Source organism: Antechinus flavipes, chromosome 1 (genome assembly GCF_016432865.1).
Source record: "Antechinus flavipes isolate AdamAnt ecotype Samford, QLD, Australia chromosome 1, AdamAnt_v2, whole genome shotgun sequence".
Classification (NCBI taxonomy): domain Eukaryota; kingdom Metazoa; phylum Chordata; class Mammalia; order Dasyuromorphia; family Dasyuridae; genus Antechinus; species Antechinus flavipes.
The window spans coordinates 639682800-639697936 of record NC_067398.1 but is presented as its reverse complement, the minus strand read 5'-3'; the positions used below and the strand labels follow the sequence as shown (position 1 = coordinate 639697936).

Sequence of the window (15137 nt, the reverse complement as noted above, 5' to 3'; positions counted from 1 at the left end):
ACTGATTTACAAACAAATATATAGTACTCCTTTCATTTACAATACGGCACTCAGTTCCATAAAATTTCTTGGATCAGAGTTTCTCCTGATATGTTGGGAAAATTTTTAAGATGCCTTGATCATAGCATCATCCTGCTAGAGTGTCAGAAGGAAACAAGAAGAGCCTCCCCCAAGAGAATATCCAGCCCATTCCAATTTCCTCCCCTACTAAGTTTTGTCTGCTCAACTCTTTGCTTCTCTCTGTTTCCCTGACATAACTCTGGTTGAACTAATTGACAGCAGTTGTGGGAGCATCTTATCAGCCTTTACTTATAACCCACAGAGAGACTCACCAAGGGCCTGTGTGGATTATAGTTGTTGTTTCTTTTTAGTTGGTGTGATGTAAACAATTGGATTTGAACAAATAATAAAATAGGCTTCTTTATTAATTAAAAGCTTGTCAAAGATCTGATTGCAATAGATATAGGCTAGTCTCTCAAAACTATGTAAGCATTACATAGTATTTCCCAACTTAGAGGAAATCAAACTGTTAAAAATTCTCTACCATGAATCATTCTGCCTTCTGCAGCTTTAGTGTGTTTACTGATACAGGTTTCAAATCAGTTAAGTGATTCAGTCTGAGTCTGTGTTTGTGTCTGCCTGCTCCTTTACTCCATGAGTACATTTCTGCCAAATCAGTCTGTCCTGTCCTTGCTTAGCAACAAATTTAAAGGAGTTTATATCACCTCTTATAAAGGGCCTTTTATTTCGGGCTATTTAAGGAATTTACAAATTTACAAGAAAATAATATTTGATTGCTTCTAATACTTAATGTAAAAGTATGTATGTTCCAGGGTATCATCTTTATGTCTTTGAGCAGTACTTATGATGTTCGCTCTCAGATGTATATCACTCTTAAGATGACCCTATTTTAAAGATCAGAAGTTTTAATTCCTAGCCACCTTAGAGCTGAAGCTTGCAACATGAGGTTTACCCTGAAGGGATGCTGAATTAGATTTGAAGAGGGAGTTTTGAGGACTTAGGTGCCTCTACATTTTAGTATAAGTGGTTTCTTTTATATTCTTATATGTTTTGTTTTGGTTTTGTTTTTGTTTTTTGGCTGAGGCAATTGGGGTTAAGTGACTTGCCTAGGGTCACACAGCTAGGAAGTGTTAAGTGTCTGAGGTCAGATTTGAACTAAGGCCTTTCTGACTTCAGGGCCATCCAGCTGCCCCCTTTTTTTATGTTTTGTATAAGATATATGCATATACAAATTCAACATGCAATTAAAAAAAATCTTTATTATGGGATGTTCATAGGTTCATAGATTTAATCAGATGATCCAATGGGCCCATGACACATAGAAAAGGGTGAATGGTTTTCAGAAGAGAGGGCAGTTAGGCCATTTTCTCTGTTCTTTTCCTACATTTTTCAATCCCAGAGCTACATCCTATTTGTTGCCATTGTTGAATCTATATTTTAAAATAAGACTTAGAATTTTTAATAAGACTAGAAATTCATAGAACGATATGGCATGAATTAACTTATTCTTTTCCCCTCTTCCTAATTTTCTTATTCCCATTGAGAATACCACCATCATACAGAAGCAGCTACATCCAAAGAAAGAACACTAGGAAATGAATATAAACTGATTGCATTTTTGTTTTTCTTCCCGGGTTATTTATACCCTCTGAATCCAATTCTTCCTGTGCAACAAGAAAACTGTTTGGTTCTACATACATATATTGTATCTAGGATATACTGTAACCTATTTAACATGTAAAGGACTGCTTGCCATCTAGGGAATGGGGTGGAAGGAAGGAGGGGAAAAATTGGAACAGAAGTGAGTGCAAGGGATAATGTTGTAAAAAATTACCCTGCCATGGGTTCTGTCAATAAAAAATTTATTTAAAGAATAAAAAAAATAAATAAATTTAAAAAGAGAGAGAGAGAGAGAGAGAGAGAGAGAGAGAGAGAGAGAGAGAGAGAGAGAATACCACCATCATTTATCCACACTTGCAACCTAGGTATAATTGGTCTCGCCTTCTTACTTTCATCACCTCACAATATATACTTTTGTCATTTCCTAATATTTCTGACTTTGTAACATCTCTCATGGCAGCTAGTTGTCACAGTAGATAGATTCTGGACTTAAAATCAAGAAGACCCAAGTTTGCCTATACCTCAGACATATATTAGCTGTGAGGCTCAGGGCAAGTTATTTACTCTCCCACCCTTCTTGAAGTTTCTTCATCTGTAAAATGGGGATAATAATAGTGATAATATTACCGGGTTGTTGTATTAAATGAGGTGATATTTGTTAAATGTATTGTGAACTTTAAAGATTATACAAATCCTAGTCATAATTATCATTATTATGTTCTCTCCCTCTCCGTATTGACATTATGACAGTAGTCTTCTGGTTCATCTAGGAAGACCAGGTATTAGATCCAGGAAAGACCAAAGTCTCAGGTCTTTCCCTACTGGTCTATTCCACTCAATTGTCAAACTAATTATTTGAACCAAACTTCTCAAAAGTTTTTCTCAAACTTCTCAGAGTTGAACTTCTCAAAACATAGGTCTAACCATGTCAACCCCTTCCCCATTCAATCAACTCCTTTGGCTCCTTTGGCTTTTGAAGTCATTCATAATCTGTCTCCTTGCTACCTTTCCAGTCTTCTTATTACTAATTCCCTTCTATGTACTTTGCTGTCCAGAGACACTGGTTTTCTTACCATTTTTTCCCCTCATCTCCCAGTTCTGGAAATTTTAAAGAGCTATCTTCCTTGCTTGAAATCTTCCTCCTTCCCTTTCTTCCTTTAAGACTCAGCTAAAAAGCTATTTCCCAGTGTCCCTGCTTCTGAGGACTTTTTTTTATATTGCTTTCCATTTTCATTATATAGATTTTTTTTTGTATGTTATCTCCCTATTAAATTGAAGGGGCTGTTTTTTAAAAAATCTTTCTTTGTATCCCCACTGCTTAACAAAGTTCCCTGTGTTTTGGCACAAAGTGATCAAAAAGGACCAAAACAATTATATTAGGATCCAGATACAGTGTGTCTAGCTATGACTTAGACTAATACAAACTTGAAAAGCTCTGTCTATCACAGATTGGGCACAAATAGTCCATGTGAACTTTCAAAATGGAGATGGCTCTAAATTTGTACATCTCACATTTCTTTTGAGCTACTGCAATTCTGCTTTACTTCTAGAGCATAGCACCTTCTATGAGGCTGGCACAGTGTATTGGGCAATCCTGTGCTAGTGTCAGTACTAAAGGTCTTCAGAAAGATCTTGACAGTGTCCTTGTACTATTTCTTCTGACCTCCATGTGAGCTCTTGCCTTGTGTAAGTTCTCCATTAAAATAGTCTTAGAGGCAAACATGTATTTGGCAATTGAGCAGCGTGATCAGCCCATTGATGTTATATTCTCTGCAATAGAGTTTGAAGGCTTGGAAATTCAGCTCAAGAAAGGATCTCAGTGTCTGATATCTTAGCTTGTCAGGTGATTTTCAGAATCTTCCCAAACAATTCAAATGGAAGCAATTTAGTTTCCTGGAATGATGCTAGTATATTGTCTGGGTTTCACAAACATAGAACAAAGAGGTTAGCACAATAACTCTGTGGACCTTCAGTTTCATAGGCAGTCTGATATCTTTTCTTTCCACACTTTCCTTTGAAGCCTCCCAAACATTGAGCTAGCTCTGGCAATGTATGTGTCAACCTCATCATGTACATATACATCCCTGAAAAGCATACTGACAAGGTAAGTGAACTTAATCCATGGTATTCAAAATTTCTCCACTTGCTGTAACTAATGGTACCACCTATGGATGATGTGGTGGTAGCTGGTGGAGAACCTTGTTTTCTTGCTGTTGATACGAGATTAAAATTAGCATTTTATTACAATTAGCACAATGAATAAGGTCATGAGAAGCAGAGAAATTATCTATTTTCATTTGCATCTCAGTCTCAGAGGCTTCATTGAGTACACAATCATGTATACAATCATCTGGAAACAAAAAAAAAAATCATCTATCAGCTCTCCCTCCACTTTAGTCTTGGCATGTAATCTTTTCAAGTTAAATAATGTAATATTAGTGGGGTAGCTAACCTTTATGCCATTTTCATCCTCATTGAAAGCATCTAACAATATTGATGAAACCATCACACTTTAAAAAAAAACAAAGTGTGAGCAAGCACATACAATCCTGCTTCATCCATCAGTGACTGGGAAAGTGAGAGAGCATCATCAATTATCTAAAACCCATGCAAACATGTCATCATGGAACTGGCATGCAATACAGATGTACTTCTCTGGACAATCAAATTTTACCATGATCTCCCACAAACTCTCATGATTGACATTATCAAAGGCCAGGGAAGGTTTTGTGCAGATGTCTGTTCTGCTCCTGGCCTTTCTCCTGGAGTTGTTGGGCAGTAAACATGATATGAATTGCTTTTCAGATCTTTCTGAGTCATACTGACAATCAGGTAGATGAACATCTTCCAGGTAAAAGATCAGTCTAATAAGGATTACTCTTGCCAGAGTGACTAAGAGAGAGATTCCTCCTGTGATTATCACAGGAGAACCTATTTCCCTTTTCTTTATAGAGATGAGATAATGGAAGCTTCCTTGAAATTCTGGGGAAAGCCTTCTCTTGTCATTTAACCTGGAAGACTTCAGTCAACTTTTGTATGAGCAAGGAATCCGTTGCCTTATAACTCCCAGCTAGAATAGAATCAATAGCAAGCACTTTGCCACACAAGAGAAGTCCAATAATATGCAAAAATTCTTCCTTAGGAAGTTTGACTGTAGAGCAATTGACTTTAACCTGTGGTATATGTTCATTGGCTTCAGCATTGATTGGTGACTGTCAGTTGAAAACAGTATGAGTGTTCAGTCTCTCTCTCCAGGATTCTGTCCTTATCAGTAATCAATGTGGCTCTATCAGCATGGAGTAATGGAGATGAAACATAGATCTTTGTCCCGTAGATAGTCTTAGGGCATCATAAAAGCACTTTAAATTGATATTATCGAGGTAAAACTGAATTTCACCTACATTATCACTGAGTCAAGAATTCAGCATCTCTCTGACTTTACTTGTCCTTTATTTTTTGATGGATTTAAATGTTCAAACTAAGCTTCTGGTAAACTCTATGGAGTTCTGTTTTTTGTTTATCAGCTTCTGAATTTCTCCATCATTTTCATCAAACCAATCTTACTGTTTGTAAGTGTTCTGGTTCAGATGAGTAAATGTGACACTGTGCACCAAATTTCTGAGGGCTGCCTAGTTCTTTTAAGCTCCCCTGTTACCAACTGTGTGTTTGTTCAGTTTTCCCTCCAAGTTAGCAAGAAAATGTTCACAAGCCTCACTCTGATCTGACATTAGATCTTCTAGTGGTCATTTTGTCTTGAGGCCCCTGTTTTTCTTGAATGTAAATGTTTAGCTTGGAGAGGATAAGTCTATGCTTGGTCCAACACATTCTGTACTACACATTACTTTGTCATTTTCCCATCCTGTCAGTTTCTTCTTAAAATAATATAGACTTGTAAATGCTAATTTTTTTTGTGAAGGACATCCACATTGTTTTATTGTGTTTAAGTAAATAGAAGATAGTGTGGTAGTGAGAAGATCATGAGATGCACAAGTCTTCAGCAGTAAGTTGCTATTTTTTCCTCTCAAGGACTGCCTGACATGTCTGGTAGTCTGAGCCTACTGAAGCATTAAAGTCACCCAGAATTAAGAGCTTGTCCTCTTTTGGCACAATTAAGATAAGGGTGTTCAGACCCTTCTTTTTTCTACATAAAATTCTTTAACCTTATCAGGATTTGTTACGATGGATACATATACTTTGATAATGGTGGTGTTTCATTTTCCTGCAAGTGACAATCACATCATGAACTTGTCATTCATTGATTTGGGGACATGTTATTCCTCCTTCTACAAGCTTGTTGACTAAATTAATTTTGTTTGCAAAATCTACATTAGCTTCATAGTGCTTCCCAACACTGAAGCCATTGCTGGAAAAATGTGTATCCAGCTCCAGTTATGATATGTTGGCCTTCATTTGCCACCCTTGTTTCATTCAAGGCTGTTATTTGGATATAGTAGCTGCTGAGTTCTCTCAACAAGAGCTGTTTATCTTTCAGGTCTACTGAATTCCTTGTTGTTCATAAGTGTGAGCACATTCCGTGTACCAATGATGATTTGAACTTATTTTGCAAAAGTTTTTGTATGTGTGTGTGTGTGTGTGTGTGTGTATGTTTCTTTCAACATAGGATGGTATTCCCATTGACTGATATATTAAGCAGACCTGGATTGGATGAAGGAGACAATTTTTAGGGTTCATTTTTCTAGCCCCTTCTTTGCATCAGTGTAAGGTGAGCAGTGCAGTCTTTAAAAAAGGCATTTATATCCACTGCTGCTTCAGTCCAGTGACCTGACCTTAGACTTAGGCTGTCTGTTGGAAGGATTTGTGATAACAGTTCCCAATGCATTCATAGCTGCTGTTTTGTGACAAGATTTTGAAATGGGTACAAGTGGTAAATAGTATGAATGATGAATGACTCAAACATAAATTGGATTTAAATGAGGCAAAGTTGCATGACATCATCAGCCTTACTCTTTTTCCTGCAGTCTTTGAAGTCCAATGGCAATAGGAAGTCAAGGCAACTGGTAATGGCTTGCAATGCAGTAGATAACCTTGGAATCTTCACTGTTTAACCAAGCGCTAAACATTTCAGAGTGCTTCTTCCGCTTTCATGACCTGTGAAACAAATTATTTTCACTTGCTTGGGAGAAATCTCCACATGCTTGGGGTAGACATCTCTTCATCACCACCCCAACTCACTGATGGGTTTCAGACCCGTCAGTTTCCCTTAATCTGGTTTAACTCATCTGCTGAAACAGTTTACTGGGCTGTGGCTACTGTGCATGCTATGGCTTCTTGGAGCCATAGATGAGAATTGGAAACCCCGTAAATGGAAAGTAGCCCTGAAAAGGCCTTAACCCTCACATCAGAGAGATTCTAATCTCCCCTGAGACCTCAATATTTGCTGACTTGACTTAAACAAAGCTGGAAGAGACCTTAGAGATCTTCTAATTCAACCTTCTCATTTAGCAAATGAGGGAAATGAAGCCCAGACAGACTTAAAAGAAAATGCTTTCCTCTGTCCGAGACCAGATTTTTGTCTGTGTATAAGTCAGCCTCTATTTATTTCAGGTTGTTTCCATTGGAGAAGACTCAATACTTAATTATTCTTTGGTACTCAGGGACAAAACATTAGTTTCTCCAAATATTACCTTATATCGTCTTCCTTATCTTTATACTCATAATAATAATAATAACTAGTATTTATATTGCACTTTCTACATTCTGCAAAGCCTTATACATGTTATCTCATTTAATATTCACAGTTCTGTGAGGTAGGTTCTATTTTGCAGAGAAGGAAACTTGACTTGCCTAGGTCCACATAGATATTAAGAGTTAGAAGATATCGATTCAGTTATCTTTCTGACTGCAATTCCAGCACGCTGTTTATATATTTAGGTAAAGTTGAATGGATTGTTTCTGTATTCCTGGAAAGATGTCATTGCTATTGGTGAATCCCAGGTAATTTTTCATTCTAGCAAGGACATTTCATCCTGGTCAATTTCTTAATCCGTTCCAGAATAACTCTGTGCATTGACTATTTCCCTGCTGTCTATGATTATTTCCAGGTCCCTTATCCTTAAAAAAAAGGATCTTATCATGCCCTACATAGTCTTGGATTGTTCTTCCTTTTTAAGTGCAATAGAAAGTGCCAGATCTCGAGTCAGGAGTCCTCTTCCTGAGATCCAATCTGGCTCAGATACTTACATGCTGGGTGATCCTGGGCAAGTCATTTAATCCTGCTTGCCTCAATTCTGCATTTACAAAATTGCAAATTTCTATTATCTTTGCCAAGAAAACTGCAAATGGTCTTATAAGAGGCTGACACAGCTGAAATGACTGAACAACAATACTCTTTGTTTTCATTACTAGATTCCTAGAAAAAGTTATCTGTGGTTCATTATCCTATCACTGACCTGAACCTTCTCTCTGGTTTCTGAAAACAAAGTCTAAAATACATCAAAGAGAACAGAGGGGAAGTTGGAAAGGAAAGAGAAATAGGAAAATTTTGAAAGTAACTTGCAGAATTATATACTTTTAAAGAAAGAAATAGGTATTAAGAGGAGACAATTTCATATCAAATTTTGTTTTTATATAATCAGAAGTAATTGTGTGCTTGTATGGGTACATAAAATAAAAATATTTCCCAAGGAAAAGAAAACAAAGGCGCCTTTTACTTCAAAGAAAAACATTTTATGAATAATTTATTTTTTTTAAGTACAGTGCAATTTTTATAGTTATTCAAATAATCTTATAAACATTACCAGGTGTTTTTGTTATATGGAATGAAATTTGATAAAACTGTTTCATTCAAAGTCTGCAACTTAAAGTCAATAACTCTAAATTGGCAAAAGATCTTAAATCTAGAGCTATGGAAGCTACCTAGTCTAACCCTTTTATTTTGACATCTAGAAGGATTAAGTGATTTGGCTAAGATCACACAGACAACCAGTGGCAAAGTCAAAATTTGCAACTAATTCTTCTGATTCTAAATGTAATGCTTTTGTTTTTTACCATGCTGCCTTTCATTTCATTTGGGTAGCTAGATGGTACCCTAGATTTTCAAAACCTAAGTCAAAAGGAATCTGAGTTACTATCCTACTTCAGATACTGACTTTGGGCAAATCATTTCACATCTTTCAGCTTCAGTTTCTTCATCATAAAGCAGTGAGGATAATAACAGCACCTACCTTAAAGGACATTTATGAGGATTAAATGAGAATATATATTTTAAGTTCTTTACAAGCCTTAAAATATTAAATAAATGCTAGTAGCTATTATTGTCATTAGTACCATCACATTTAATTCAGGTATTTCTCTTATCCAAATTCCATATGAATAGTATGTGGCAGAGCTGGGATTTGAACTCAGCTTTCTTGTCTCCAAATATTCTACTTTCCCCATTGTAACATGTTGCTTTTCAAGAACATATATCAGTTGATTCATATACGTGTGACATTTGAGCTGGGTAAGGAATTAAACAAACATAACCAGAGGAGAAAAAAAAAAACACATAAAAATAGCATACAGGCAAGAAGCTTCAAGATCTCTTCTGACCATAGTGTGACTAATTTTATTAAATATTTTTGAAAATTCATTCTCAATCTATTATATACTCTATTGTACTAATATTACATAATAAAAATTTACAGTTTTTAGCTTCATATATTTTACAATATACACAGACTTAGAAAATTTTGCTTTTGCAAAGCTAATAGCAAGAGCATTTGGGGTGGTTTTTTTTTTATCTTAATTTAACTCAATTTTTTTTTACATGGATTAGAAAATTATAAAGTTTATGAGATGTTATATATCAAGTCCTTGATATCTATGTGACCCTGGGCAAATCATTTTCCTCATCTGTAAAATGAGAATAATAATAGCACCTACCTCTCAGATTTGTCAGTATTAAATTATATATAGGCTTTATATGTCACTTCATTTATGATAACAAAAGCCCAGTTTCTTAATGTCTTTCTACCACATTATCATTAGCTAATGTGTCAAGACCCAATATTCTCAGCGTAAGGTTCATTGTTAACAATCCTGGCTCTAAATCCATATTTTAAATAACCTTGATAATTGTGAGTTTTTTGTTGACTTATTATCTGATTAGAACTTCATTTTTTTTTATAAGGCTGCCAAAGAGCTCATGCTAAAATAGGTAGCTCAATTGTCAGCTCTGCCAGTTTCTTGTTATTCACCTGTGCCTGTATTATTAATAATATTTTTAATTTGTGGTTTCTTAGCTAGAATGTTTTTAGGCCTCTTGTCCTCTTATAAGAGTTATTTTAGTTAAAATTATATAATGCAACTCATAATCTACTAAATTCTTCAAATGTGAGCTACAATATTATCATAATATGCAAAAAGATAATTGAATGAGAGAGCTATCGTCCCTTCTCTGTTGGTATAGAAACTCACTTTTTTTTCCCACGATACTTTGTATATCATAAGTTACATTACAATATACTATGAGTGAGAGTTTCATTGTCAATTGGCATAGTAAATATTTATATATTTTAATTTATGATTTTTAGATACAATAGTTATACTTGTATTATTTTCTTCCTGCTCCTTCATTGATTTCTTTTCCATTCTGCAATGTGTGCACTCCATATTGGAGAATATTAGGTAAATGAAAGTTGCATAGGTAGGTTAAGTTGAAGACAAATTATGAAGGACTTTGAATCATTAAGCAAAAGAATTTCATTAATGTCTTCTCTCATTTGGAAATAGTTTAAGATAAGCAGGATTCACTTGTGACTTTAATTATATTTCATTTTTTTCTCTCCTAAACTAAATTAATTCTTATAATCATAGATTTAGAAATGGAACTTCTAAGGTTATGCAATCTACTCTTTTATATATGAGGAAACCAAGGCTCATGAGTTATTTGTTTCAAGGTCCTACAACTAATAAGTAGCAAAGCTGAGTTTTGAATCAAGGTACTCTTGACTATAAATTCAACGCTCATTCCATGGTACCACATTAATTCTTGAAATTATTATCCTTGAATCTTTCCTATGTGAGGTTCATAAGTTAGATTTACTGAGTTACTTTTTCAATCAGTGTCCATACAACAGATATTAGACTGGATAGGGATCATAGAACACAATTTGAATGAAGGTATTTATTTCCTTTTAAATCTAAGATATTTGGGATTTATTTTCTTTTGGATATGTATCCTAGCAAAAGGAAGATTGCTTCAAATATCAAAAGCAGGGAAAAACTTCCTGTTGGTTGTTACATTTCATTTGCAGATTTGAGTTTTCTAAAATCTTCCCAAACAGGAAATCATAAATTAATTAAAAATCAACCACAGAATTAATTCTGCCCTGCATTTTCATGTTCCAGAGGGCTTAAAACAGCACTATTTAGATAAAGAGTGTGCCAGTTGTTCCTGGAAAAGTTTAAATAAAAAATGAGTCAGTGTATTTTTCAAAAGCTTCCCCTTAGTACACCTTTAAAGAGAAGCAGAAATCTAGCAATTCTACTACTAGGTCTGTATCCCAAAGAGATAAAAGAAAGAAAGAAAGAAGGCAGGGAGGAAGGGAAAAGAAAGCAAAGGAGGAAAGGACCTATTTGTATAAAAATATTTATAGCAGATCTTTTTGTAATGGCAGTTAATCGAAAATTGAGGGGATGCCCATTTGGGATGACTATGAACAAGTTGTAGTATATGGTTGTAATGGAACATTACTATGCTATGAGAAAAGATGAGCAGGATGATTTCAGAAAAATCTTAAAGGATGTGAATCAATTCAAAGTGAAGTAGGATGAGGAGAACATTTTATTTATACAGTTACAGCAGTACTACATAGTGATTAACTGTGAATAACTTAGCTAATCTTAGTAATGCAGTGGTCCAATACAGTTTCAAAAGACTCATGATGAAAAATGCTAATTATCTCCAGAGAACTTTTTCTTGTGGATTTTTATTTACTTTTACCTTTGGGTCTGTGTTTTATTTTACAACATGACTAATATGGTAATATATTCTGCCTGATTGAACCTGTATAACCTATATTAAATGGCTTACTGTCTCGGGGAGGAGGAGGTGATGGAGGGAGAGAAAAAATTTGGAAATAAATTTAAAAAAAAATGAATGTTAAATAGCAACAACAAGAAAGAGCCTCTGATGGATGAGGCTCTTTCCAACTATGAGGTGATTCAGGCCAATTCCAAGAGACTTGTGCTAGAGAGAGCCATCTGCATCCAGAGGGAGGACTGTGGGGACTGAATGTGGATTATAACATAATACTATTTTCACCTTTTTTGTTGTTGTTTGCTTGCTTTTTCTTTTTTCTTTTTTGCCTTTTTATTCATCAGCATACTTTTGAAGGGATTCAGAAATCCCTTTAAGGGAAATACTATCCATGAATTCTGTTTAACAATCTCCTTACAAGTCTCAGATAATTCCATGGCTACTAGGGCTCAAATTTCCTTGTCACATTCTGACAGTTCCCTTCTACATTTTGTTAAAAATATATTACCTTGGGCTTGGAATTTCCTCAATTGCTTTCTCTGCTTATCTGAACCTTATCTACCCTGTATCTAAGGCAATAGGATATGGAAGAAAGAGAAATGGATTTGTAATCCGGACACTGGTTAAGTAGATCTTGTAAATTCTAGAAATGTGTTGTACATAATTATCTTAACCTCAGTCTGTTGATTGGATTAAGATAGCAATTCACAGTGGATAGCAGTGAATTAAGCATTGGAATTGTCATGACTTGAGTTCAAATCCTTCTTCAGATAATTCCCAAATGTCTGAGTCACTTAGCTCTTAGCCTCAATTTCTTAATCTTTAAATAAGTATAGTTTATAGCTTCTTTGAGGACCAAATGAGATTTTATATATCTATCTACATATCTATACATATAATATATAATTTTGCAAACCTCAGAATTGTATATAAATATTAGCTATATAACTGCAAATGAGAATGAGATTAGGTGCATAAAGTATTTTGTGAATTGTAAAGCACTATAGATAAGCATTTTCAAGTTCATATTAACTTAGAAAACTTCAAGTTAATACTATCTGTTTTTTACTGTACTTTTGAATTTTTGTTAAATATTTCCCTATCACATTTTAAGCTAGTTCTGGCTCACTCAGATAGCATATATGTGCTCTGTATTTTATATCTTGGTGACAGATGATTGTGCTATTGTGATTATTAAACTTCTCTAAGCATAGTGCCTGACACTTAGTAGACACTTAATAAATGCTTGTTGACCTTTCCTGGTATGTGTAAGTCACATTTATCTCTCCCTTCCTTAGGATTTAGAGGTGGAAAGGATGTTAGTTTTACTTTCTCCCCTTAAAGTTTCAGAAGAAAGTAGTGTCTTCTAGCATTATAAATGCTGTTTAGATGTCCATTTGGGTATATGATCATTATCTTCAGGTGATTTGTGTATGGGCTGTCTTCCCACTTAGGTTACAGATTTGTTAAGAACCCTGGTCATTTTTTTTTAACTGCATTCCAAAAGCTCAGTACAGTGTCAAGAAGACCTGCCATGATCACTTGGGAAAGATTTATTCAGATGAACTCAATTACCTTAATTCTGGATTCAGACCTAGAATGCTTTTTTTTAATACATCTGCAACTACCACTCCTATTTTGAAATGGAAAGAATCATCTTGTTTGTTTTTATTATTGTTGCAGGTGGAGTTGGAGGTCACATTGCCTGGAGAAGGAAAAGACCGGATATTTAAGGTGGCCATAAAATGGATGTCATGTGTGAGTCTACAAGCTTTGCATGATGCGCTCTCCGGTCGCCTGCCTAGTGTCCCTTTTGAAACCATTCAGGCATTGGATGTAGTGATGAGACATTTACCATCCATGAGGTAAGAAGACTTAGTGTGACTTTGTATATTAACTAGTTTTTCAGCATCTGAAGAAATTCATCTCCAAACTACATTATTGCCCAAGAATTTAAAAAAAGACTGAATAGAATTATAAATTACATCAAATTTTCATTTATCTAATCTAACTAGTCAGGATACTTTAATTCATTCCAACAACTAAAATCAGAGAGTTCTACCATGTGAAAATTCTTGTCTTCTCCACAGGAGAGGAGAATGAATTAAAAATTCTTATACCTCTTTGAATATTCAAAAAGGTACTTTTTTTAGTAATGCAGGGATTAATCTTTCATACAAACATCTCTTATCTTTAAAGGCCAAGTAAAGTTATGATCTACCTCCTAAAAGTGTTTGCAAGCAATCAATCATAAACATATATTGATATCTTAAAAGTATCCCCCTAATGATAGGTTATCTACAAATATGGAAAAATAATTATCATTGTAAAAACTCTCCTTTTGCGTGTGCATGTGCATGCATATAGCCAATACTGAAATGCAAATAATTGACAGTAGATAGCCTTGAATGTGGCTCAAGATGATAAACAATCTGACACTTCTGCATATATAAAGGATGGTGGTTTTTTCTGATTTTTCCCCTCTATCTTCTACTCTTCTTTTGGTTTAATAGATTATTGGCAGATGGTCTTGGTGTCTTTGCTTCAGGAAGGGTAACCATGATTCTGACAAGTATGATGCGTCTAAGGTCAAAGCTGATATGAAAAGCTTTGAGCTTTTCTTATGCTGTAAAAAAATTTTATATAAAAGTGACTGTCACCAGACATAGGACTGGATACTGTCATGAAGGCCTGACATAATCTTAAAATGCAAGACTGCTTTACATAAAACTTTTCTACCCCCCAAAATGATAAATTAAAGGATTTAAGTTCAAATGCAGCCCGGTCCTGATTAGTGCAAACAATGAAGCAGTGAACAAAGTGATCAAAGTTACATGACATATTTCCATTAATATGAATTCTAATCATATATCCCACTCTTTGGGGCTTCATTGCACTTTTAAACACTTTCACAGCACTTTTCATGATTTCATTGGCAATTCACTGGGATAAGCACTACAGATATTATCCCCATTTTACTGATGAAGACACAGAGGTTAGAAGAGTATCACAGAAAGAATTCAAACAGGTCTTCCTTATTCAAAGTCTATGCTGTACTCATTCTCCAAAAGATAATAAAAATCTGGAGTTACATGTGCATATCCTTATTCGTTTGGGTTATTTGTTTTTGTTTGGGTTTTGATTTTTGGTTTTAGTTTTGGTTTTTTTAAGATCAGTAGAGTAGCAAAGTAGCAAAAAAAACTGAATTTGGGAGTCAGAAATTCTTGGCCTATTTCCCAAATTTGTTACTTAATATCTTTGTGATGGACACAATACATAATACCTTAGTTCCTCATTTTCTTTATTGATCAAAAAAGGGAGATGAACAACATAAGAGACTAAGATCCCTTTTTTCCATAAATCTTACTTCTTTTCTTCCTTAATTGAATTTGTACTCTAATTCATCCTTCCCCTTTTCTCCTTCTCTATTGTCTTTTAACATATTTTCACAAATGCTTAATAGCGTGGGATCTAAGTATTAGAGACTTGTATGCAGTACAAGTGTGCTAAGGTA

At 34.8% G+C, this 15137-nt stretch overlaps 1 protein-coding gene across 1 annotated transcript in view; it reads left to right on the top strand.

Moving 5' to 3' along the window:
* The window catches only part of AGO2 (argonaute RISC catalytic component 2), a 157913-nt gene that overhangs the window by 89204 nt on the left and 53572 nt on the right, over positions 1–15137 (top strand). Inside the window, exon 4 of the mRNA XM_051971155.1 lies at positions 13307–13488. Within this exon, the coding sequence (XP_051827115.1) occupies positions 13307–13488 (182 nt within the window). The remainder of the gene's footprint in view (positions 1–13306; positions 13489–15137) is intronic.